Raw genomic sequence first — 24,347 nt, forward strand, 5'->3', positions numbered from 1 at the left:
ACGTCTGTCCCAGCATCCCACCTACCGGAGGTCTGGCCGGCTGGGCGCCACCACATACGCACGGGAGGAGGCTCACCTTGCCCGTGGAGGGAACGTCAGGTCGGAAGTAGCAAGCTACAGTGAACTGAGGAGAAGGCAGCTTGGGAGAGACTCTGGGGTAACTGTTTGTCATCGATACATTGGGCCTTTCTAAAGTTCTGCTTCTGAATAGGGCAGTCCTGGAACTGCGGGCCCACCTGGTGCCGGCGGCCCCCCAGGAAGTGCGGTGAGTAATGGGGGGGCCGGGCACCAGTGCCGCTTACAGATCCACAGCCCCCCCGCCCAGGTTAACATGTTTATTCTCCTCCCTGAAGCCGGGGGGGTGTGTAGGCACAGGCAATCCTTGCTCCCATTTGACAGCTGGAGAAATGGGCGTCCCAGACAAGGTCACCTAGAAAGTTCACCAGCCTAAGGCTCGAGGTCACTCATCAGACCTCCAAGTGGGAAACAAAACTGTGAGAACTGCAGAAAACTGCAGAAAGCCTGTAAACGTCGGGGATGTTGGGGTCAGCCTCCGAGTTTGCCTTTCGAAGAGACAGGACAAACCTAAAGGATTCACAGGGGTCCCGACCCTTAGGGTCCCTGGATGCTGATCATTACACATGGCGGCATCTCTTCTAAGAACTTTGCGTGCATTAATTCATGGAATCCCCTTGACCCTGGGAGGTGATTTTTCTCACTGCTTCCATTCTACCCAAGAGGAAAAGCAGACACAGGGAGACTGAGTCATGTCCTTAGTGGTCGCCAGAGATGGTGCTGGAACATGGCCTATGTCTCGTCACTCTCCCCGCTTCTCCCGTTGGAGGTGCCTGCCAACCCTGCGTTCCTTTGCCTGAGGGTTTTCTCCAGCTTTCGGAGACCACATTGTCCAGCTATAGGACACATGGTGATGAGCATGAGCCCGAGCTGCCGGCTGCGTAAACCCCTGGCTCCTTCACGTGGGCAGCCCCGGAGGGCGCGTCCTGAACTAGCTCCGAGAGCACCTGCAGAGCTGGGCTCCAGCTGCACCCATGTGGACTGTCACCGTCCTCCCCTTTCTCACTGCTTTGTTTTCCCTCCTGGGGTATCCCTGGGCCACTTGCACTTAAGCCTTGGCTCCAAGTCAAGCCCCAGGTGATGTCAAGGGCATGGGGTGGAGCAGGTCCCTGATGCGGAGCCTGTGTTCCTAGGTCACCCTCATCCTCCCTCGTGTCCAGTGGAGGCCGGGCCCTGCCCTCTGAGAGCCACTGCCTGGGGCGGGGCAGACCGCCAGGCAGGGCAGGCTCGGCGCAGGGGCATGTGAGCAGACAGGGAGGGGCCATGCGGACAGGCGGGGAGGAGAGGGCCCCCCCCGGGGAATTAAGTCAAGGATGGGGAGCCCGTGGGGACAGACAGTAGCCTTGGCTATGAGGGTGTAGGGTCACCTTTCTCTGGGGGCCACGGGCCATCTTGAACTTATTATGTGCATAACCTGCATTTTTTCAGGGCTCCCCTGGCATCAGAGGGCCCCCTGGGAAAGACGGGGAGCGTGGAGAGAAGGTAAGACGTGGCTGCTCTCAGCATGCGGCATCTGTGCTCTGCTTCTTGAGAAGCCGTGGAGGCGGAGGCCCAGCCGCTCGGGCCTGGGTTCAGGCGCCGGGGTCTGAAGGGGTTTTCTAGGTAGAGGAGAGAGAAGGCCGTGCAGCCACCTCTGGGAGGCTCCCAGCAGACCTGAGTCATACGGATCCCTAGGGAACAGATGAGGGCTCGAGGAGGCTCTGGGAAAGGAGGTGACGCGCCCCATCTCGCATAGCAGAGCTTGACTCCAAGCCCCACTTTCTCTCGATTTGGTGCACCAGCGTATCCATCCCACACCTCTGTGTGCACCCTGAAGCCTTCCCAAGTTTGAGAAGGAGTTTCGTTTATTAGAGGGAAGAGAGACATGGTATCTCCACAGAACACCAACGCCCCAGAGGTAGGGGAGGAAGGTCCCCAGTCCTGTTTCACCTGCATTTCAGAAAGTGAAAGTGTCTCTGGGGTTTTTTGTTGAGGGCCTGCTACTGGCTTCCAGTGGGTAGAACCCGGGGTTCTGCCAACAATCTCATACTCACAGGACAGCAACCCCCCACCACAATCCCCCCAAATGTCAGTGTGCTGGTGTGGAGACGCCTGACGTCTGTAACGTGAGGACAATGACATGTCAGTGGCAGGTTGTGAAGATGAAGTGCAGAACTGACCCATCAGAGGGCTCAGCAGGGGGCCGGGGAGGAGATCTGCTGCCCCATCTCCCTCCGCGAGCAGTGTCCCGTCCCCAGACATCCTCCACCTGGCAGACGGTCCACCAGGGCCCCTTTAAATGCAGGTCCCTCAATGTCCTGCTAGGAATACCTTCAAGTCCACTTTAGCCAGAACCTTTTAAAGGAGAGATCATTTTGTCCTTTCTATTTTGGCAGAATTTAACAAGAATAGATGGTACATTTGCATTTTGGCAGGAGGCTGGATTTTAAAATACATGTCTCAGATAAAAATGGTTTAGCGTGGAGGAAAATGATCAGCCAACCTATAGGACATATCCTGAGGTTTTTTGGAGTGCTGTTGATGATAAGCCCAATAATAACCCTTATGTGGTGCAAGTGCTAATTTTTGTTTTGAAAGAAGATAATGCCATCGTAGATTACAGTAATAAAAGTAGAGCACCCAGATGAAGCCAGGGGAAAAAATAACCCTGGCCCATCTGCTTTGCCTTGATTATACCACGTCTGAAGATTGTGCTCTATTCTGGACACACAGTAAGTAGGGCACTGATGACCTTAGAAACGGGTGACCAAGATGCTGGAGGTTTTGAGGTCCGGTTGAGAGCCAAGAGGAGGAAATCAGTGAGCTGTTGGCATATCCACCACTAGAGGGAGCCAGACACCCCTCCTTGGCTGTGCAAGAGCCTGGGTAAGGGCCCAGAGCCAGGGTTGCGTTGGGAGGGGATCCCCAGGATGCTCTGCAAAGTGGTCAGAAGCCCAGCTGCTAGGGCAGGCTCTTTCTCTCTCTCCGGGTGTCCAGTGGCTGGCCTGAGGCTCAGGGAAGCCGATCCTGCCCCAGGCTTGCCGAGAGGGGCCCTTGCTTTCCCAGCCCTTGCTCTTTATCGCACCCTCTCTCCAGCAAGGAATGTCTATAGGCATTCACGCTGTAGCTCAGCTCCCAGGGAGCCCTGCCCAGGAAGAGGAGTCCCTGTGGCTCATGTGGTTTCACCCAAGCTCCACAGCCAGGGCTGCCACATGGAGCTCTAGACTTTGTGGTCCAAATGTGAGCATTTGTGAAGAGCAGCTCCCTCCCTCCTCAGGTCCTGGAAGCTCTCTGTCTCTGGTGTTTCTCTCATCCCCCCACTCTGGAGCCCTGAGCTGTGTTCCTATTGCTGGAGGCCTACCCTGTAAAGAGGGGTTAGATTCTGTCCACGGAACTCCAAGGTTGAGTGTCACATGTCTGGAAGATTCCAGAAAGGGCAGTCTTGGCTGAATGGAAAGAAACAGTGTGTAGCAGGGCTGCCTGATAAAGGAATAAGGCCTAGCAAGGTGATGAGCTCTCTGCTCTTGGAGGAATTCAAGCAGAAATGGGAGGACCTCCCACAAGAGATGCACCTGATGCTTCTTGCACAGGGTAGGCGACTGGACTATAAAAGCACTAATATCCTGCCCATTCCCACGTTCTGCCTTGTATCAGCTTGCCAAGTCTGCTGTGACAAATATCACTCACTAGGTGGCTTAAACAACAGAAATGCATTGCCTGACGTTTCTCACCATATCCGGAAGTCCTAAATCAAGGTGTCATCAGGGCTGGTTCCTCCTGAGGGCCATGAGGGAAGCATCTCTTCCAGAACCCTCTCGTTGGCTTATTGATGACTGCCTCCCCCCCTGTGTCTTCACACTCTCTTCCCTCTGTACCTGCCTGTGTCCAAATTTCCCCTTCTTACAAGGACACTAGTCATACTGGATTAGGGACCACTTCAACCTAACAACGAATTGCATCTGCGAAGATCCTGTTTCTCAGCTGAGGTGTGGGGGATTAGGACTTCAGCATACATATTTGGAGGGACCCAGGCCAACTTATACACATTGTGTAGAACAGTCAGAGCATCACCGGGAAGCCTCCTGACCCCTTCAGGCTGGTTCACCATTGAGAAGCTTACCTTCTGCATGTCACTGATCCTGGAAACTGTCCCCTTTTCTTTCCAGGGAGTGGCAGGTGAAGAAGGGAGTCCAGGACCAGCTGGTCCCAGGGGTGATCCCGGGGCTCCCGGGCTCCCTGGAGCACCTGGAGCACCTGGACAGGGAAAGGACGGAGAGCCGGTAAGTGTCAGGTCCAGAGGTTTCTGTGTTCATTCGACCAGGCTAGAAATAGAAAAGAAAAGGAAAGGAAACAAAAAAAGAGAGAGAGAGAAACTGGCTGACCTCCCAAGGATTAAGTGAGAGAATATGCATAAATCCATAGGATGTGGCACTGGGTGAGCGTTTATTATGTTAACTGCGGTATCAGGCACTAAACACCATACATTTAATCTCACAACTACCCTGAGAAGTACTTTTTTTTAGTCCATTCAGGCGCCTATAACAAAATACCATAGATTAGTGGCTCTAAACAACAGAAACTTAGTTCTCACAGTTGTGGAGGCTGGGCGTCCAAGGTCAGGGTGTCTGCATGGTCAAGGTCAGGGCGTCTGCATGGTCAAGTTCAGGTGAAGGCCCTGTTCTGGGTTACAGAATGCCCACCTCTCACTGTGTCCTCACAGGATGGAGGGGTGAGTGGTCTCTCTGGAGTCTCTCTTACAAGGACAGGAATCCCATTCACAAGGGCCCTATCTCCTAATACCTTCACTTGGGCCTTAGGATTTAACTTACAAATCTGGGAGGGAAACAAGCATTCAGAACAAGGCAGTATTATCAACCCCATATTACTGAGGGGGAATATGAGGTTTGGGGAGGTGAATCACTTGCCAAAGTCACAGAGCTTGGCTGCGAACCCACAAGGGACTGGACCATCTCTTCTTCCTTCACCCTGGCTTTCAGCCAATACAACCAAATGTAGAATTGTGATTTTTTAAAATCTGGCCATGCGTCTGCATCAAGCAAAGCCCTTCAGCCTGAAGTTGAAGACTCTTCTCATTGGCTCCCCCAGGTCTTGATATCATGGGAAATGAGGAAGGGACCAGGCTCCGGAATCCATGAGCTCTCCTTTGAAGCCTGGCCCTCCCATGTTTGCGGGAGCCTGTGGTAGAAGACCGTAAGTGGGAAAGAAAGCTAAGAGACACAGGGGTTTGCTCAGGGTCACATGGAGGCAGTAGGCGGCCGAGGCAGAACTCACACATAGGAGACCTGTAGCTCAAAAACTGTGCTTTCTTCTGTAACAACAGGCCACGGTGAGATCCTTGTCTTCCTCGGGCCCACAGCATAGGACGCACACAGCTTGACTTGTGGTGGATGGGTAAATGCGCATTCATGGTCTCATCGTTGTCCTTGTATCCTTCATTTCCCCAGGGGCTTCGTGGGCCACCTGGATTACCTGGACCTCTAGGAATCAAGGTGAGTGTGTATCCAAGCAAATCATGATGTCATGGGTTGGCCTGAAATAAGGAACAGGCCCAGTTTCATTGTAAACCATCTCTGGCCACTCCAGTCCACTTCCCCGTTCCGCAGTTTATCACATTCGGCTTAACTAGAGATTCGAGGGCTCTGAACGGTGATCCTGGTGATCCTGAAGTCATTGCCGTAGAGTTGGCACCTAATAAATGCTTGCTGGTAAATGAAGTTGCAGAAGACACTGGTCTTTACCTGGCAGAGCAATAGATCTAAGCAATTTTGTGTTTTTAGTCAATCGTGGTAACATGATCCCCAAATTTCAGATGTTTAACACACTAAACTTTTACGTGTCATTCCCAGTAAGCCTACTGGGAGTCGTGGTGGGTGGAGAGCTCAGACCCACACAGCCACCTCAGTCCAGTGACTGTCCCACCATCGAGGACCCGAGTCTGCTACCAATCCTTGGTGTGCAATGGAAAATGAGGGAAAGACAGTGGACAGACTGTGGGCCAGACCTGGAGGTGGCAATTCATTTCCCCCAACCTCTCAACACTGCCAGCAGGGGAAACTGAGTTTGTGAGCTAGCTCTGTGCCCAGGGGTGAAAGGGGGAAGCTTTGGTAAATAGCTGTCATCTCACCCTCAATTCACTTGCAACCATAACTCAGAAAAGCTGACTTGGCCCAAGAGGGACTGTTCCTTTTTTTTTTTTTTTAAGATAAAAAAAATTCACTTGAGAGAGAGCATGAGTGGGGGCGGGGGAGTGGGAGAGGGAGAAGCAGACTCCCCACTGCGCAGGGAGCCTGATGTGGGGCTCTATCCTAGGACTCCGGGATCATGACCTGAGCCGAAGGCAGGCCTTAGCTGACTGAGCCACCCAGGTGCCCCCAGCAGGGACTGTTCTTAGGAGAGCTTTCCTGAGTGACCAGGGACTCTTTCCGGGAATGAAGTTACCTTTACATGGAGTCGTTCACTCATGGACTCATTTATGCTCCGATCACCAGTGAATGCATTTATGATTGCATCTGCTGCCCATCTACTAGGCTGCCACGTGTCAGACCTTGAGGTGGGCTATGGGACAACACTGATGTATGGGACATGTTCCCAGCCCTCCAACAGCTCAGGGACCAGAGGGGCAAACAGATAAAGGAGTCGACAGAAGCAGACAAGTGCTAGGGTAGAGAGAAGCTTAAGGCATGAGTAAGCTCGGAGGAGGCTCCCCAGCCCAGCCTGGTTTGACTGTGGAAGGCTTCTTGGAGGAGGCGATTTTTATCCTGATTTTAAAGTGCATGCAGCATTTGGAAGGGGAAGAGATGAGGAAGGGGTTCTCTGCAGGGGTACTAACACAGGAGGAGACACCGAGGCAGGACGTGGAATGTGTTCAGAGACAAGCACATACTGTGAGCGCACCCACATCCAATGAAACATGATTTAACCATCTCAGTTGCTTGAACTTAAGAATGTGGGTCAGTCCATTGCTGATGGACATTGGAATGTTTATATATATTTTTGCTTTAATTTAACATGTATATTTAAAATCACATTAAAATGTTGTATCATTATATTACTTTTTGCCCACTTGCATGTATTTATGAAAACAGTTTTTAAAAATTCTTCTTGTGTGGCTTCAGTCCCATTGCCTGCCAGCCCCAGAGCCACTTTCTGAGTCAGCCAAACTCTTCTGCGGTGCATCCCCATCCCTCCCAGCTGTGTTAGTTAGGATACAGTGCTTCTGAAAATCATAGATGCTGCTATTCCGGGGAGCTTTATCCCAAACCCCAGATCCCTATCCACTTAATAGTAGGAGAGGTTTTCCTTTTTATGCTAGAGCTGTATCTTTGGGATCTCAACAACATAGCCACAGAGGGTGTTGCTTTTTACAATTGTATGTAAAAGGCTCATTGACAATAAGATCCAGGATAGAAGTTTGAGGCCTCAGGAATGCTTGCTGCTTCTACATTAAACTTCTTTGCTTCCTGGTTTTCCCCCTATTCAGGCAGATAGCCTCTGTAAGCCTCCTAAGCTTGCACTGATTGAGGTCATGATCGCTCCTGTGAATCCCTGGTAGTGATTTTGTTGTTCACGGTCAAAGTCAAAAGAAACGGGGGTGTTCTCAGAGTGATCTGAGCAAGTGTATGGCAACTTCCTATTTTCTGAAGAAAAAAAACCTTTAGAAACAACTTCTCCTGAATTTGGGGCATATAAAATAGTCCCATATGCCCAGAGCAATGGGCATGTGTGGAGAGGAACAGGAGGCTGGATCCAGACTCTGGAGGGCTTTGTGGCTCCATCACCAGCCCGAGGCTGGTCTCTGAGGCCCCCTGTGATGCTGTGACCCCTGTGTGTCATTGGCAGTGTTCCTCTGCTCTCGCTTTCCTCCCCAACAGGGAGCCTCCAGCCTCTTAGAAGAGAGGAAGGCAAGGGCACCAGAAATGCCTTAAGATGCCCTTTCCCTGTGATAACTATTTATGAATTCAATAAATTCAACTCCCAGGCAGAGTTTGGGGAAAAAATCAGTGATATGACACAAATAAAAATAGTTGCCTAACTCATGGTGTCCTAGGTCCATGCTTAATAAACATTCGTGGTCCTTATTATGAGATCACCCTATGGAGTCAGCTTTAGGGTTGCAGCTAGGAGATGGGGATCTAGAGAGCCCTTATCCACTCCTGAAGGAATATTAGAGACAGGAGTGCAGAGAGCCTTGACCTCGGGTCCAATTGACCAACTAGTGTCAACTTCAGGGGACCCAGGGATGGTTAGTTATGCTGTCCTTTTGGCCAAATGTTTACTTTTATTTAAAATGCTAGGCATGGGAAGAGATGACCCATTCCAGTGTTGATACTGTATACATTTGTAAGTTAGAATGTGATTTAGAGATAAAGATTTCCATAGTTAATTGGCATTGAGAAGGTAAGTTTGAATGCTGGGAGGTCTTTAGTTGAAGAATGGGCTGCTCTTAGGGTGGAAGGAGGGAGGGATGTAGAGAAGCCAGAGAGCCTGCTGAATGCCACACCCCCCCCCCCGAGTGCTGTCCATGGTGCTGAAGGGAATCCCCTGGGGTAGGAAGGGAGCCTCACTTTCTAATTACTCATAACTGCAGGAAGGTCCTTAAAGACACTTTTCCTTTTCTTGTGTGGCACTTGTTTCCAGCAAAATGAACAAGCTTTGCCTTCATACAGAACTGGTGGGATCCCAGCTCAGCCACCTACAGAATAGATGACTTGAAGCAAGTGGTTTAGTCTGAGACTCTCTGTCCTTTTCTGTTTAAATGAGTAAAGCATATTTAACTCCCGAAGGGCTCCTGTGGAAAGAAATGATGTCATTCTCCTTCCACGACCAATACTTACTCACATTTCTTTCCTGGACACTGTTGGACTGGCCCAGAATGTCTTACAGCCAAAATATTTTCTAGAGTCAGTATCTCAGATTCTAGTTCACGTGCCCCCCCCCCTTTTTTTTCTTAATCTTGAGGCTTTTTCCTTTTGCTGACAGAGCATTAAGGTCTTTTTCTCTTTTCTTGGGGCTATTTGCTAAAAGTCTCAGCCCATTAAGCTGTGAAGTTTTGTGGCTTTGGGAAAATGTTAGCATCACAATGGGCCATAAACAAGGGAAAGGAGCCAGGCATGGCTACCTTGCAGAAAAGAAGAGACTCCAGATTCCAGGCTGGGTTGAGTGCTCCCTCCTGGCTCTGTCCTGCTTCCTCCTCTGTAAAAAGTTGATTTCCCCTCAAAGGCAGAATTTAGTACCTGACAAAATGTGGACAATGATGGATTCACTCATTCTGGCACTCAGGAAATGGCAATTAAAAGTTGTCACCAATGCTGGGTCCTAAGCTGGGCACTATGGATGCAGAAGTATAATGATATTGGGGCACCTGGGTGGCTCAGTAGGTTAGGCAGCTGACTCTTGATTTCCACTCAGGTCATGATCTCAGGGTTGTGAGATCGAGCCCCACATGGGGCTCCACGCTCAACAGGGAGTCTGCTTGACATTCTCCCTCCCTCTCCCTGTGCCCCTCCCCCTTGCTGGCTTGCGCATGTTCTTTCTTTCTCTCTCTCTCTCTCTAAAACAAATCTTCAAAAAAAATTGTATCGATATTGTACCCAACGCAGGGTCTTACTCATTCTAGGTACTTGACAAACACTTGCTCAATTACTGGATAAATGAATGAATGGATAGTTTCTACTTTTAAGATACTTACACAGAAGTCAGAGGGTCAGACAGACACAATGGGGGAACAGGGTGTTAAGATTAATGAAGGTCTACACAAATATGTGGAGGACAGAGAGGAGTACGGACAGAGGTGGGTTTATGGAAGTAGAACAATTGGGCTGGTCTTATTTGATGGGTCAGTGTTTAGGAGGTTAGAACATGGACAGTTGGCGTTGTTTAGCTGGCAGTGGCTGGGGTTTGCTGGTGTGTGAGGCAGCCTTGGGAGGAAGAGGGGAGCCAAGCTAAAACAGAAAGCGGTAAGAAAATCTACATTAAATACTTTCAAGAGGCAAAAGGCTATGGATTCGTCTGGCATTCATGTGTGGTTGGTTTATTTTCTGTCTTCTAATTCCACTGATAAAGTGGTAATAATATACTTGTAGTGCTCCATGCTAAATAGTGTCTTCCTTTTGAAATGAATCTTCACAGGATACATGGGAGTTTGGTCGAATGTTCTCTTTCATTCTCACTGATGAGGGTCCAAGGTACAGAGAGGTTATGGGACTTGCCCAGGGTTACAGGACCAGGTGGACATTGTCCTAACACTGGACCTAGAGTCCCCTGACTGCCCGTTTGAAATCTTCCCACGGGTCCCTCTTACTGCCTCAGTGTGCTTGCAACCGGCATGAGGAGAAACAGGTTTGTCCTCTGTTTGTTACACTTTTCCCCCGTATATGCCTTATTTCTGGACTTCCTGCCTTCCCCTCCTTCCCCCTGCATACAAATTAGATTTCCTAGCAGCCCCAGGCATCTTGCACTTCACAGAATGAGCCACAGCACATTTTCCTAAAGAAACACAATGTACCAGCTGGGGCTTAAAGGAGAATTTCGGGAGGGACCTTGTACAGAGGCTGAGGGGTGCCCCGGCTCTCAGGAAGCATGGCTGCAGTGGGCCTGGAAGGATAAGGGTCAGCGGCAGTGTTACCAGAGAGAGGTTTGGGGTCTGGTTGATCTCTTTTGTGAGACTTGCACAAGCCCCCTCCCTCCCGCATCTCATGAATGCGATTTCTCTTCAGAACTCAGCACGGAGTGTTGGAAATGGGCGTCTTTTGGTCCAGGAGCCCATATCACTGCTAGAAATAAACAGCAAGGGTTGGTGGAACGAATACGTGACTTAGGTACTCACCCAGGCCAGAGTCCTACTGCAGGAAAACGAATCATCTTAGAAATGTTACTTTTCTTAAAGGCCCAAATGTAAAGTTTTCTGATTGAAATGATGGTTAGAGAGTAAGCTGATTATTAATGAGATTTTTTTCATGCTTAGAAACATAAGCCTTAATAAGCAACGTGTTGCCTAGCAATGTCAAGTTCCACCTGAGACCAGATTGCTGTGCATTATCTCATTGGCTCTTCGCACCAACCTTCTAAAGCTCTTTTCATTTGTCAGAGGAGTTAATTCATTCCAGGGATATTAAATAGCTTGAACAAGATCAGCCCCCGGTTCATGTGAGGCTTGGCTGAGTTCAGCTGACCTCATACAGGTGCGCAGTCTCTCACACAGAACTGATGTGTGTTCTGGGCCAGTTTTATTTTGGAATTGGAAAGGTAGCAGTTGGCAAACTATAGGTGTAACATTGACTGTGGTCTGTGGGCCAGCATTCCTAATCAAACTCTAATATTGATGCAGCAGAAATGTGTAAGCATCCATAGACAATGGGGTCACTGAAGGTTGTACGTAGCCCTCATCAGATCCAGGTGAGTTAGGATAAGCCCTTGTTTTCGGAGGCTGAGGATTTTGAAATTGTGGATAAAAGGGTAGGAGTCAGTCTCAGCTTCCTTCTACAGGAAATGGCAAACATTCTTCCCTTTTACTCTTCCCATCAAAGTCCAGAATGACAGGTGCAGGAAAACAGCCACTGCCACAAGGGCTAACTGGCATGTAGAACCAGGCCAGACTCTGTGTCAGGATGGCATTTGGCGCGCAGAACCTTGTTTCATGAGCACAGCTGATGTGGCCGCCGCTGTGGTTACCTACCCTTTGTAAGTGAAGAAACTAAAGCTCAGGGAACTTGTCACTTTCTCGAGTCAACCATGAATAGCTGTTGAAGACAGACCTGAGACCCACAGTCCATGCACGCCTGTGCTCACAGGTTACACCTCAGTCATTCTTGCCTTTCCCAAACCCTGGAGAAGGGGCCGGGGAAGTATAGGTACTTGGCAAATTATTGGTAAAGTATTGGTGATTTGGGACCTGATTTGAAATGCAGGTACACAGTCAGATCTGGGGTGTGGTCAGGACGGGGGCATGATGAGGTCTGGAGGACGCACAGTAAAATTTGGAACTGTGGTCGCATTGGAGGTACGTCTTGTTATGACCACACTTGGAGGCGTGGTAAGCTTTGAAAGGTGCATGATGACCATTGGTGGCTGTGCGCGTGTGGGGTGGACTGGGTGGGTGACGGGCTGCCTGGGGGGCCGTGGAGGGACATGCGGAGCTCACGTGGCACAAGAGGCGTTGATGGATCGTGCAGTCGGGATGGTGGGAGGGGCATAATTCCTTTTGTGCACTGGCTCTCTCCTGCCCAGAACTGACCTCTTAATCTGTGTTTCCTCTCTCTAGGGGGACCAAGGTGCACCTGGGATCCCTGGCTCTCCTGGCAACCGTGGTGACCCGGGCATCGGGGTGGATGGCCCTCCTGTGAGTCTTTATTCTTCCAGAACTTCCTCCCCCATCTCTGAGCCACACAGCCACTCCCTGCTGGCTCCCTGGGCCTGCCTGCAAGGAGTCACACTTTCCAGCCAACCTAGGAGTGGCTCACCGGTCCTCGAGTCAGTCAGGGGGTGTAGACCTGTCCACTGGCTTTGTTTTAAAACTTGGTGTATTTCCTATGGGGATAAGGCTTTTGGGGAGACCAAGGCTTGTCTGACTGAAAGAGGAAAGAACAAAACTCATTAAAATTAAAAAAGAAAAAAATGACTCACTGGCCAAACTTGCAAATCTGAGGTATAGCCAGTGAAACCGAATTGTCCGGGGAAGGGGTGTGATGTGGGAGAGATAGCATGCTTTTGTGTATTTCAGGCCAAATGAGTTCATTACCCCTCTGCCTCCAGTTAGGATAGAGGTGAGGACATAAATAGAATCAAGGAAGGTTTTAATACAGTCTCCAAAATGAAATCCATGAAGTGGTCCTCCCATTGGTAGGGCGATGAACAAGTCACATTAGTCTGATCGATGTGAGTCTGCAGACTTCTTAGAGGTGGTGACTTTAGAGGTTATAAGAGATTGCAAGGACCAGGGATGTCTGGACCCCAGCCCAAGTTGAGGGGAGCTGTTATTTTTCAACCAGACTCCACCTGAATATCTCTAGAAATAGGAGACACACTTCTTTCAAAGCCAGTATATCTGGGTTTGAAATTTAGACAGTTATTTCCATAGAGAATTGACATTTATTGGAAATTTTTCTCACCGAGAATAGGAATATGGTCTTCTGTGTCTTCCACCCATTGCGTCTGATTCTTCCCAAAGAGGACACTTCCTGTTCCCTTTTACTGAATTACAGCCTTCAGAAATTAAGGCTAGTTTTCAATCCTGGTGACTTATCTTCTGATTTGGTCCTTCCTTTGCTAAAGAGACACAGTACGTTAGTAATGCACCTTAAAATTGCACTGACTTTTTCTTTCTTTTTTTTTTAAGAGAGAGAGAGAGTGGGGGGAGGGGCAGAGGGAGAGAGAGAATCCTAATTATTATCCTAAATAGGCTCCACACCCAGCCCTGAGCCAGATGCAGGGCTCGCTCCCATGACCCTGAGATCATGACCTGAGCTGAAATCAAGAGTCAGTCGATTAACTGACTGAACCACCCAGGTGTCCCTCGAGGGTCTCTTTTGTGAAGACACTAATTCTAGTCATGAGGGTTCTGCGCTCATTACCTAGTAACCTCTGGAAGCCCCCACTTCCAAATACCGTCACAAGGGGGGTTTGTTTTCAATATAAGAATCTGCGGGAGACACAAACATTCAGTCTGTAGCACAGTCTTACTGTTACTTAAAAGAAGGTCAAATACCCAGTCCTTTTCAAATGCTATTACTAAGCCTCACAATATCCACCCATGTATTCTTGTTGCTGTTAGCATTGCTTAACCCAGACGTGCAATCTAACTCTGCCCCTATTCAGTGTGACCCCAACATAAACCAGAGCAGCATATGACCCCAGTCGTTGCTTGGTTTTGCATTCAAGAAATGCAGACCATAGTCAAAAATAATTCAAGGAACACCACTCTTTGTCTCTCAAATACTTTGAAAGAAAATGCAGTTTCTTCCCCCACAATATCACTTGTCAAACAGAAACCCCCTTTCCTTCCCTCTGTGGTCCTCTGACATCCCAATGCTTGTCTTGGGCTCCTCACTCTGTCCCTGAAATTCTCCAGGGCACCCCTGCCCTGTCCCCCCACCCCTATCTTGCTTCATTCGCTCCCCACCAGAAATGACTGCCTCCCTTCTATCACACCCATAGCAGTGGGACGCCTGCCTTCCCAAATGTCCCCGGAAACCGTGGATGGAGCAGGTGTCTAGAATCCCATTGGGAATGTGTACTGTTAATTTGTTCTTCTTAAAAGAATTCTCAGGTAGCACAAACCCCCCTACGTCATTAGATCAGCTTTGTCTTTGGCTATTTTTTTTTTTTCCAGTCTTTTGGTAGCTGGAAGGAACACTCTAGCCAAAGATTGCAGTGAAGAAACATAGTAGTTCAGACTGTTATTGCTGAAATCCTCCTCCTCGTGGGGCCTGATCTGCTCGAGTGAGGATCCTGCATCCTGCAGGAATGACCCTCTAGACTAGAAGACTTTCTGCAAGGGAAGCGTAAGCTGCATGCCCCTCTGTCACTCAGCAGGTCTCTGTAGGTCCTGGTCTGTTACCTAAGGACTCACCATGTCAAGCCCTGAGTCAGAAAGTCAGTGGGCAGAGGTGGTCGCTGTCCACCCCACCTCCCCCTTCAGAGCTGCCTAAAATGAGCCATGAAATATGTTTGTGCCTAAGTGATTCCACCTGAAAAGTAATTGGCTGGCTGCAACCAAGGGGCTGTGAATCAACTGTATATTGTCTTTCCTCCACTTCAACTTATTACAAGCTTCCGTGACAGACAGAACCTTACGGAATTTTCATAAATCTTGTCTTTGGCCCCTTGCCTAGGCTCCTGATGGCCTGGGATTCTGCACAGAGGATGCAGGGGTGCCCTGAGAGTCAGAGGAGGGGAAGTAGGGGTGAAGCCATGGGTGAGGGTCTGCTGGGGACGCCGCTGCCCCTTCACAGGAACAGGGCCACGGGTGGTGTGTGTCTGGCCGGGTGCTGGGTGTAGAAGCATGCACACCCACCACTTCCTGGAGTCCCATGGAAGTCGCCTTACTACCAGCTGAAGGCTGGATTCTGCAGAAGCCTCTCCTGAGAACAGGATCCAAGGGCCAGGAGTTTATTTGGGAAATGCTCCCAAAATCACCACTTACAGGGCTGTGTTGTGGGGAAAGGAAGGGAAGCAAGGGAGGGTGTGTTCATGAGCAGACTTCCACAGTGGACGACTAGGGCTCCCCTCCATGGACCACCCAGGAGATGCGAGGTGCGTGGCAGAGCTGTCCTCTGACAGGGGGGCTAGGCGGGGGTGTTTATGTGCCACGCCTGTTGGCCGGTGGGTGAAGGCTGCTCCCTGGGGCGGGGGAGCTGATCCCCAGGAGCTCCCGGCCTGCCCCACCCTTGGGCCAAGGGTCCTCCTGTGGCTACAGAAAGCCCAGGATGCTGCCAGCTGCGGTGTGTTCAGGGCACTTGGAGAGGGATGCTGATGGCGTCTGCTACAACACTGTTTTCCCGGGAAACAGTCTGAGCTTCCCAAGGCAGAGTGACGTGGCCAGTGCCACATAGCTCGTCCAGGGCCAGGGCCAGGACACATCACTTCCCGCATCCTCCCAAGCCAGTTCTCCTCACCTGTGGCTTCAGCAGGATGAGCAGGGTTATTCATTTCCATTAAGGGTGGAAGCTTAGAAGTTACTCTTCACGTCTTCCCTCTCAGGGCATGATGCTCCGAGGCCTTTGGCATCAGGAGCAGTGCTGACCCCTGGAAGGGAGCCCTGGCTTTTCCTGCCAACCTGGGCACCCTCACTGGACAGGGGCATGGATGGGGGAGCAGTGGCTGCTAACGTTGGCCTCTTGCTTCAAGACATTAACAAAAAAATCCCTTTAATCTCCAGGTTGTCTCTGATCTTCCTTTAGCAAGGTGTTAAACGCTTAAAAAATGATCCAGCCTAGGCCTGAGGGCAGATCAAATTGCCACTGAACCTCACTGAAGCCAGGAGTTCGAGGCCAGCCAGGGCGGGATTCCCACTTGCAGCCGGGCTCCCCGGGACTTGGGTCTTCCGGTTCTGTGAGCTTCTTCATGGGTCGAGTACCAGCCATTTCTGCAGCAGCAACGGGGGTGTTGGGAGGTTACAACACGATAATACTGGTAATAAGACCTGATATCCTGCCTTGGACCCTTCGATGTCATCAAAATCCTCCCTCGCCTTTCCTTCCCCTGTCTGGAGTCTCTCGTCCTGATGCCTCCCTTGGCTTAGGCAGAGGAGCACATGGGGACAGGACTGGCTCGCTGTTAGCCTGACAGCCTGATGGAAGAAGGGAGCGTGGAGCTGATTATGTGCAATATAATGTGTCAGGGTCCTCACAGAGGTGTGTTTTGAACTCCCCATCCTCAAGGAAATAATTAGACTAGAGATGAAAGCTGCTGAAAGGTAAAGAATCCCAGCTGGCACGCCAGTTGGCCTGCAGGGGGCAGCAGAGAGCAGGGCATCCACACCAGGTGGGCCCCTTTCCCCTTGTCATGTTACAAATGAGACAGAGGGCACACCATTGCCCGAAGTGACACTTGGGACGTGGCAGAGTTAAGGTTGGGCGCCCCCGCATTCTGACGCGCTCCGGGCAGGGCAACGATAGCGATGAGGTCATGCTCAGGAGTTTTTTCTGGAGATACTTTTGGCTGCCTGCATCTTGGCTGCTGAGTCTAGCAACAATGTTCTCAGTTTCTGTATCAAAGTATCCTTGACACACAATGGCATGTTAGTTTCAGCTTGTATAGTAGCAATTGGGTTTTGTGCATATGTCTTATCTGCCTGTTTGGTTCAGTTCCTTTGGTTATAAGAACCAGAGAGCCACGCAGCTCAGGCCATCCCAAGAAGTAGGCTGGCCAGTTTCCCTTGAAAGGAGTACGTGTGGCCCTGTGGCCACTTCTCTGGCCCTGCTTGGGGACACCAGGCACTTCTCAGTAGTTAGTGCCAAGCTGAAGCTCCAGGAATGTGCAGGGCTTGGCTCACTGACACGCACTCCCATCCTGTTCTCTGCGCAGAGTGAGGCCCCACGGGCAGCAGACGAAGGAGGTGGGAAGGGTTTGGATAGCACGTTACCCCTCAGACCCCAGGGCTCTGCGGATGACCAGGAGCTGAGTACTCCACTCTTGATGTTTAGATTAAAGTCTTGGGACTTTTCTGTTGATGAAAAAATGTTTTGAAAGAAGTTTCCAGTGTTACTTCTGATTGGGAGCTCTCCTTTTAATCTCTGTTGCTAATATTAAGTCCTGTGCCTACTGAGGACTTCCAATGGGCCAGGCTCTGGTTCTGGCCTCTCTCGGCCTCCCTCCTATGTCCCTCCTGGATTTCCACCCTGGTCTCCCTGCCTGGCCTTCTCCAGTAGCTTCCCCACACCAACCCAGAGCCTGGATCTGAGCTCATCAGTAACTTGGAGGCTTCCCCCGAGGGGCCCTGCCGGCCCTTCTCACCCAGACAGACAGACCCCAGCTGCCCTTGGAAACCCTGGCTGCAGACAGCAGGCACTCCTCGTGTCAGGGAAAGGAACCTGTTCTTCCCTTCTCTGACTGTGAAGCCTCCCGGCCTCTTCCTCCAGTTACTCTCACCTGACACCCTCTGGGTAAAGCCTCCCCAAACTCAGGCAGATGCCAGAAGACCCAGACCCACTGAGTCCCCATTATCAAAGGGGTGGTTGTCCTTACTGGAGCACCGAGTGTAGGCAGGCTCCAGGACCACCTGCATGCATCTTCCCCCAAGCCCAGCACAGAGCCTGGTACGTATTAGCGCTCAGATAAAAGATTATGGAGCAGAAAATGCACCTTGGTGTTAGGTATGTCAGTCGGGGGAGGAGTGAGAGATGACCAACCAACCTTGAAAGGAAGGAAGGAGGAATATCAGCATAGCAGCATAGCGGAGAGAGAGGGGAGTGTCGAGCATATCCAGAACCCCTTGGGGCTTTCTGTTTTGTGAGTTTCCACTATTTGCAATTTTCAGCAAGTGACAGAAGTGTTGTGGTGCATGTTTGTATATAGCATGTACACACGAGCGTGCACACACACATTAGATATGTACTCACATTTATCAAGGAAAATTTCAGATAGACCAAAAGAATATTTTGGAAGAAGAGCCAAGTGAACCCCATGCAGCCACACGTAGCTCCAGTGACCAGGATCCCTGTCCGAGGCCACTGCTCCCTGTTCATCCTCTACTGCCCTTCACTATTTTGAAGCAAATCCCAGACAGATATCATTTTATCTGTAAATAATTTCAGTATAGTTCTAAAAGATAAGGGCTTTTTAAATGTGACCACAGTTTCATTATTACACCCCCCTAAGTAATTCCATAACATCATCAAATACCCAGTCAGTGGTCAGGTTTCTATTTATTCCATAAATGCCATGCCTATGCAGTTTTCTTGTTTGAATCAAGAACCAAATAGAGATAGTAACTGGCTGATTTGTTTTTTGGGGGGGGGGGGCAGAGGACTTGAGAGGGAGAATCTGACGCCGGCTCAACGCCCGGTGCAGACCCAACATGGGGCTTGATCTCACAGCCCTCAGATCAAGCCCTGAACTAAAATCAAGAGTCAGACACTTAAAAGACTGAGCCACCCGGTGCCCCTTAATCTGGATTTTTCTTGCATTATTTTTTCTTTCCTTTTGCAATTTATTTATTGATGGAGCAAGATTTAATTTTGGTCTCCTAGAGCTTCCCAAGTCTGGAATTTGCTAATTTAATAGTTTAACACATTGCTCTGTTCCTGAGTTTCCTATACATCCATAATTGGGCCTAGAGCCTTGATCAGATTCTGGCTTGATGTTTTTGGCAAGACTTCACAGGGAGTGTGTTCTTCCTTTAGGAGGCATATGGTGTCTGGTGGTCTCTCTTGTGATGTTCACACTCTTTGATGTCCAATGCCTAGATCAATTAGCACATCAAGGGTTGCAAATTGATGCCTTTCTTGTTCTACCAGTTCTTTTTTATGTATCTGCTAGAATACTTGTAGATGGAGGAAAGGTCCCTCAATTACAATTACATACCCAGTGGTACAATTCATATGGAAGGCAGGATATGAATGACTGTTCCAGTCTTTCCCTTCAATTATGTTCAAATAATGACTCGATTCCCTTGCATCTCACAAAGATGATTAATTCGGTGTTTTGTTTTTCATCAATAATTTTGAACTCCTGCATTCAAACACATTTTATGTGTTTCCCGAATAGTGCAGTTATTCTTCCCTTTGATGTGCAGATGTCTTCCTTGATGCCAGTAGGAGCTTATCCCAGTTGACCCTGAGTACCTTTGACACAGCCTAGCCGTCTTTGATAGTGTCCTTGCTCTTTGGAATGACAAGGTGCCCTAGATTTGTGTACCTTTCTTGTCCAGATCTGGAAGTAGTCATTTCTCCAAGGAGCTGTATTTCCTTCTAGTGGAAAATGGTATCAAAGGCCAATATCTGTGCGTTGGAGTAAAGTGGCTCTTGAGCAAATATATCAGAGAGCATAATCTTGGAAAAGAGGGTTGTGGTTGTTGAAAACTTGTTTAGGCTTCAGATTTAGGAATGCCATTATACAATCCCTCCTCCTCAACACTTTGATATTTCTTTTTCTTTTTAAAGATTTTTTATTTATTTGAGAGAGAGAACATTAGAGAGAGCAGAGAGCACAAGCAAGGAGGGGGTGGAGAGGGGCAGAGGGAGAGGAAGAAGCACCCCCCTGAGCAGGGAGCCCGATGATGTGGGGCTCGATCCCAGGACCCAGAGATCATGACCTGAGCTGAAGGCAGACGCTTCACCGACTGAGCCACTCAGGCGCCCAACACTTTGATATTTCTTAGAAGTGTACTGACAGGATAGTTGTGGGGATGTGTCCAGGTAGAAGCGTGGCAGAATAGTCCATGCAGAAATGTAGCATAGGGAAGACTCGGGGCAAGGGAGCATTCTGCTCATGGCAGGGCCTGAAACTATATACACTAATGCCTTCGTCCACGGCCACATCTTAGGTGCACTATCTAGAAGCCACATTCTAAGCTGAGGGCTTAGAGGACAGACCCGTGTGTGTGTGTGTGTGTGTATGTGTGTGTGTGAGAGAGAGAGAGAGAGAGAGAGAGAGAGAGAAAGACCCCCCTTTTAGGAGTTGGGGGGCACCATTGCGTTATCAGCAAAGCAGGCCATGCCGGGGAGTCTGGCCCTGAGTGGGCCCCCAGCCTGTCCCAAGCAGGAGGGAGGCACCACCTAAGGATGCTGGGCTGCTCGGTCCCACCCTGCACCAGAGCTACAAACTAGAGAGGAGCTCAGGCGTCAGGAACCAAGTGGGTGCCAGGATAGTGTGGTACCTGTTCGGGGGCAGATGGAGAAAGTTCCAGGAAGACCTGCAGGTGCGGAGTTCCTGGGTGGGGTGAGTAGGTGTGACTGTGGCTGGAAGGTTGGGGGAGTTAGCTATTCCTTCAAAGACAGTTAAAGACCTGCCTTAGAAATAAACACGACAGCATGTTTAAAGAGAATTTTCATTCTGACTTGACTTATTTAATGTCTTGTTTGTTTGTTCCTCAGGGCCCTTCTGGACCACCAGGAGACAAAGGGCCCCCGGTACAGTATGAATAAATGAAGGGTTGGGCTTAAGGGAGAAATTCTGTTCTAATAAAAGCCGTTTTAAAGTGGAGGGGCCAAACTCAAGTGGTTTCTGCAAATCCCTAACATTAAACAGTGCAGACTCTAGGATATAACCTTCGGCCCCTGGAATGATAGAGTAGGAAGGGCAGGGGCGGTCATCTAATCCAGTATGCCCATTCTATAGTTGGGCAGACTGAGACGGGCTTTGCTCTTTGGCATCTCTGCGTCACAGAAGGACAGCGTGGTTTGATGACTTTAATCTAATTACCAGCAGAACTAATTTTGAATCCTGGCTTCACTACCCCAAGCCTCATTGTCCTGATCAAGGGACGGATCTCTCTTTAATCTGTACAGTGGGCCTGGCAAGACCCCTGGGCCGTTGTGGACGTCTGATGGGCTAAATGCTGGGAAGCAACAGAGAGCTCAGCAAACATTTGTTCTTAGGAGTAGCCACCATTGATGATAAGCATAGTGTATGTGTTCACCAGGAAAATGTGAATTTCTATAAACTCACCCCTGTGCAAGAGTAACATCTATGATGACATATTTTATGTGTAAAATTCTGTGCACTCAAGTAATTTCTGAACCAAGAAAATGGGTTTGCATACCCATTTTTTATAGATGAGAAACCGGAGGCCCAGAACAGTTCATGGAGAGTGAGTTACTGTAGCGTAGCACTAAGGTGGAGGATATGGAGATGGGGCTCCTCTGGAGGGGTGGTTGTGGAGGGGACATCTGGGAGGTCTCAGAGAGGCTGGGTTGGCCCCGTTCCAGCCCCTGCCATCACAAAGTGCTGATTCCCCCCTGCACATCTACTTCAGGAAGATTCCTACAGGAAGGGGGAGCCACAGTGAAAGCTATGTGTGAGAATTCCTGATACTGTTCAGAAACTTTCAACAGAATGGGAGTGATTTTCTAATAAAAAGTAATAAATGTTCTCTAAGTACCGGGCACTGTGCTAAGCCAGCCAGCCACCCACCAGATGTGGAGGGGTGAACTACGACGTGCTCACCACAGGAGCTGACCCTTCCACTCAAGGAAGGAGCCCTCACCCGGGGCCTGGGCTGAAGGGCTCAGAGTGAAGGTGTTCCAGAACGTTCTTTGTGTGTGTGTAACATGCCCACCTCCATGAGCATGGGGAAATGAGTAAGCGCTGAGCAGAGAATCTTGGCACACACATTATTATATCAGATTCCTCATAGTAACGGGCCATTTGTACAACGAGAACCGACTATTGCCAAGGGGGGGGTGTCTAGTTTAGCTTAAACTGTTGGCAAGTGTCTTGCCTTCTTTTTCTCAGGGATCCCGAGGCTTACCTGGATTCCCTGGCCCCCAGGGACCCGCCGGCCAGGATGTAAGTACAGAGCAATGGTATCTGCTCAGCTGAGGTTCTTCTAGACTCCCCTGGAAGCCCACCTCCACCATCTCCCAGCCTCCCTTGACCGGGAAACCCCCAGAGGAGCAGTTCTCCTCCATTCATCCCTCTCCCCCTCCCCAGGATCATATTTTGAGTTTTGCTCTTCTCTTGCTTGTGAGCTATGATTTTGTATTGCGTTTTCAGAATCTTGTTAGCTCCCAGGCGTCCCAGACAATGACTCCCACTTTTTTGGTCAATTTCCTTACATCCCTAGCGGGTCATTTCTGCTCAGATCCCGTGCCCTGGACTTGCTCTCCACAGACTTGTTCTTGACCCATCCCTGCAATGGCTTTCTCCTTTCACGAGAATCCCACAGACTTACCTGATGCTCATTGAGAATTGCATCCCTTCCCACATGGTGATAATGATAATCATCTCTTATCTCCATGCCTGGCTTCTGCCTAGATAGAGCTGAGCTCCAAGAAGATAGGGACCATGTGTTTTATGCATCTCGAGGTCCCTGATGTCCGGCAGCATGCCATGTGCATGGATGTTGCTCACTGCATACTCTGACCCAATGGATGGATGGCAGCGATGAGTTCCCATGAGGCTCAGCTGTCTGGCGCCATGAAGCAGTGGTACTTACTCTTAGACACACATGGCTCCATCTGTAGATTCAGCTCACTATAAGCAAGGACAATAAATCACCCTCCCCTTCCCTTCCTTGATTCCCCTGAAGAGGAGAAAGTTACCCTCTAGAACCTGTCCAGCTATTCTCATTTCCCTGCCCCACTTTCAATGTGACATTCTTATAACCAGCCCTCCTTTCAAAGCTGGTCCTCCCACCTGTGTTTGGAGAAGGATGGTGGAAATTTAAGATAGGTGTGTACGTATGTATATACAGGTACATGCTCTGTGTGCATGCGTCATTTTCAGTTTTGCATTTTGGGTCAGAGTTTCAGGAGGGGTGGCTTATTCTAAATGTTTGCCGCAGTGGAATTCTTCCTGGGAAGACTTGAGTGTTCAGCTGAGACTGGAAACCATGTGTTTTTATTGGTACCAGTCTTCACCGTTGGGTGATTTTTTTTTCCACCCAGTTACACTTGGTGGACAGAGGTTGGGGGGCATGGGCCGAGCGGCTCCGGGTGATGTGCTTAGCACCATTAATATGTCCTGTTTCTCTTCTCTTAGGGCGTACCAGGAAATCCAGGAGAAAGAGGGCCTCCTGGCAAGCCAGTATGTCATCTCACTGTTCTGGATGAATATTAACTCTCAGTCAGGGCTCCAATGAGAATAAAACACAACTCAGATGGTCCAAGAGGCTGAAAGAGGGACTTCTTACAGAGCCGTGGGCAGGGGCTGATCTGAGATGCTGGGGGGCCCAAAGATAAGCCACAGCAGGAGGCCGACAGGACCATAACCTCTTTCCAGTGCCAAGTGAGAGCACGAGGGTGGGGAGGGGCTGCCGGTAGGAGCTGCAGTTGTTGGTGCGAGGCCACTGCCCGAGAGCTGGGCCCGAGGGGTGGAGCAGGGTCTCCCCAACTCCAGTTTCCTGATGGGGCCTCTCCTCGTCCACCTCAGCCAGGGCCTGCAGGCAGTGAGCCCCATGGCAGGCTCCTGGGGTGTGGTCTCCCCGGCATGGAACAGGACAGGGAAGGGTAGAGAATGGGTCTGGGGGTGAGCAATTGGACCCCAGTGTACGTCGCAAAGTCCTAACTGGCCCGTTTCCTGCCCCTGTCCAGGGATGTCCAGGGATGCCAGCACTGCCCAGTTGCCCCCTTCATATGGTGGCAAAAACTTTTTCCTCTCCCGGTGGGGACAGTGGAAGCCGGAGGGGGGGTTGTTGCAGGGGAAAGGCTGGTCTTGAGTGCTCGCTCCTTTGGTGGTCTAGTCCGAGGCTCCTACGGGCTCCCTCAGGTGCATGTTTAGCGCCCCGCCCCCTCCACTGCCGATTAAGTTGCTGTTACCAGAGAAGCCCCAAGGCTTGACGAAGTGACCAGGCCACAGCCTGGCGGCGGGACCCTCTAGGGAGGGAATGGTGAGGATGAGCAGTCTGGGGGGAGCGGCAGTGCAGACACGGGAGAAGCTGGTCCCCAGTGAAAGACGGAGGGAAGAGAAAGTAGTGTCAGGACTGGGGACTCTCAGGCCTTGGTGTGATCGACCGTAAGTCTGGCTCTGAAACCGGGATGCTCACCTGGCCGAAGCTTCACCTCCAGCTGGACCTAAGAGTCAGAGTCTCCTTTGCAGGCCTGGCCCGCTGTCTGACCCAGACAAGCACCCAAGGCAGAGGCCCCCGTGGGCACCAACAACTGTCGCACCCTCAT

General features: G+C 50.1%; 1 protein-coding gene across 1 annotated transcript in view; it reads left to right on the plus strand.

Annotated features, from left to right (window-relative positions):
• Nucleotides 1-24,347, plus strand: part of COL22A1 (collagen type XXII alpha 1 chain) — a 227,617-nt gene that overhangs the window by 139,079 nt on the left and 64,191 nt on the right. The window contains exons 35-42 of the mRNA XM_045895568.1: nucleotides 212-265; nucleotides 1,504-1,557; nucleotides 4,221-4,334; nucleotides 5,520-5,564; nucleotides 12,335-12,412; nucleotides 20,607-20,642; nucleotides 21,967-22,020; nucleotides 23,215-23,259. Of these exons, the coding sequence (XP_045751524.1) occupies nucleotides 212-265; nucleotides 1,504-1,557; nucleotides 4,221-4,334; nucleotides 5,520-5,564; nucleotides 12,335-12,412; nucleotides 20,607-20,642; nucleotides 21,967-22,020; nucleotides 23,215-23,259 (480 nt within the window). The remainder of the gene's footprint in view (nucleotides 1-211; nucleotides 266-1,503; nucleotides 1,558-4,220; nucleotides 4,335-5,519; nucleotides 5,565-12,334; nucleotides 12,413-20,606; nucleotides 20,643-21,966; nucleotides 22,021-23,214; nucleotides 23,260-24,347) is intronic.

This window comes from Mirounga angustirostris, unplaced genomic scaffold (assembly GCF_029215605.1).
Source record: "Mirounga angustirostris isolate CCGP_5_RB_7025 unplaced genomic scaffold, mMirAng1.0.hap1 SCAF_4, whole genome shotgun sequence".
In the NCBI taxonomy this organism is placed as follows: Eukaryota; Metazoa; Chordata; class Mammalia; order Carnivora; family Phocidae; genus Mirounga; species Mirounga angustirostris.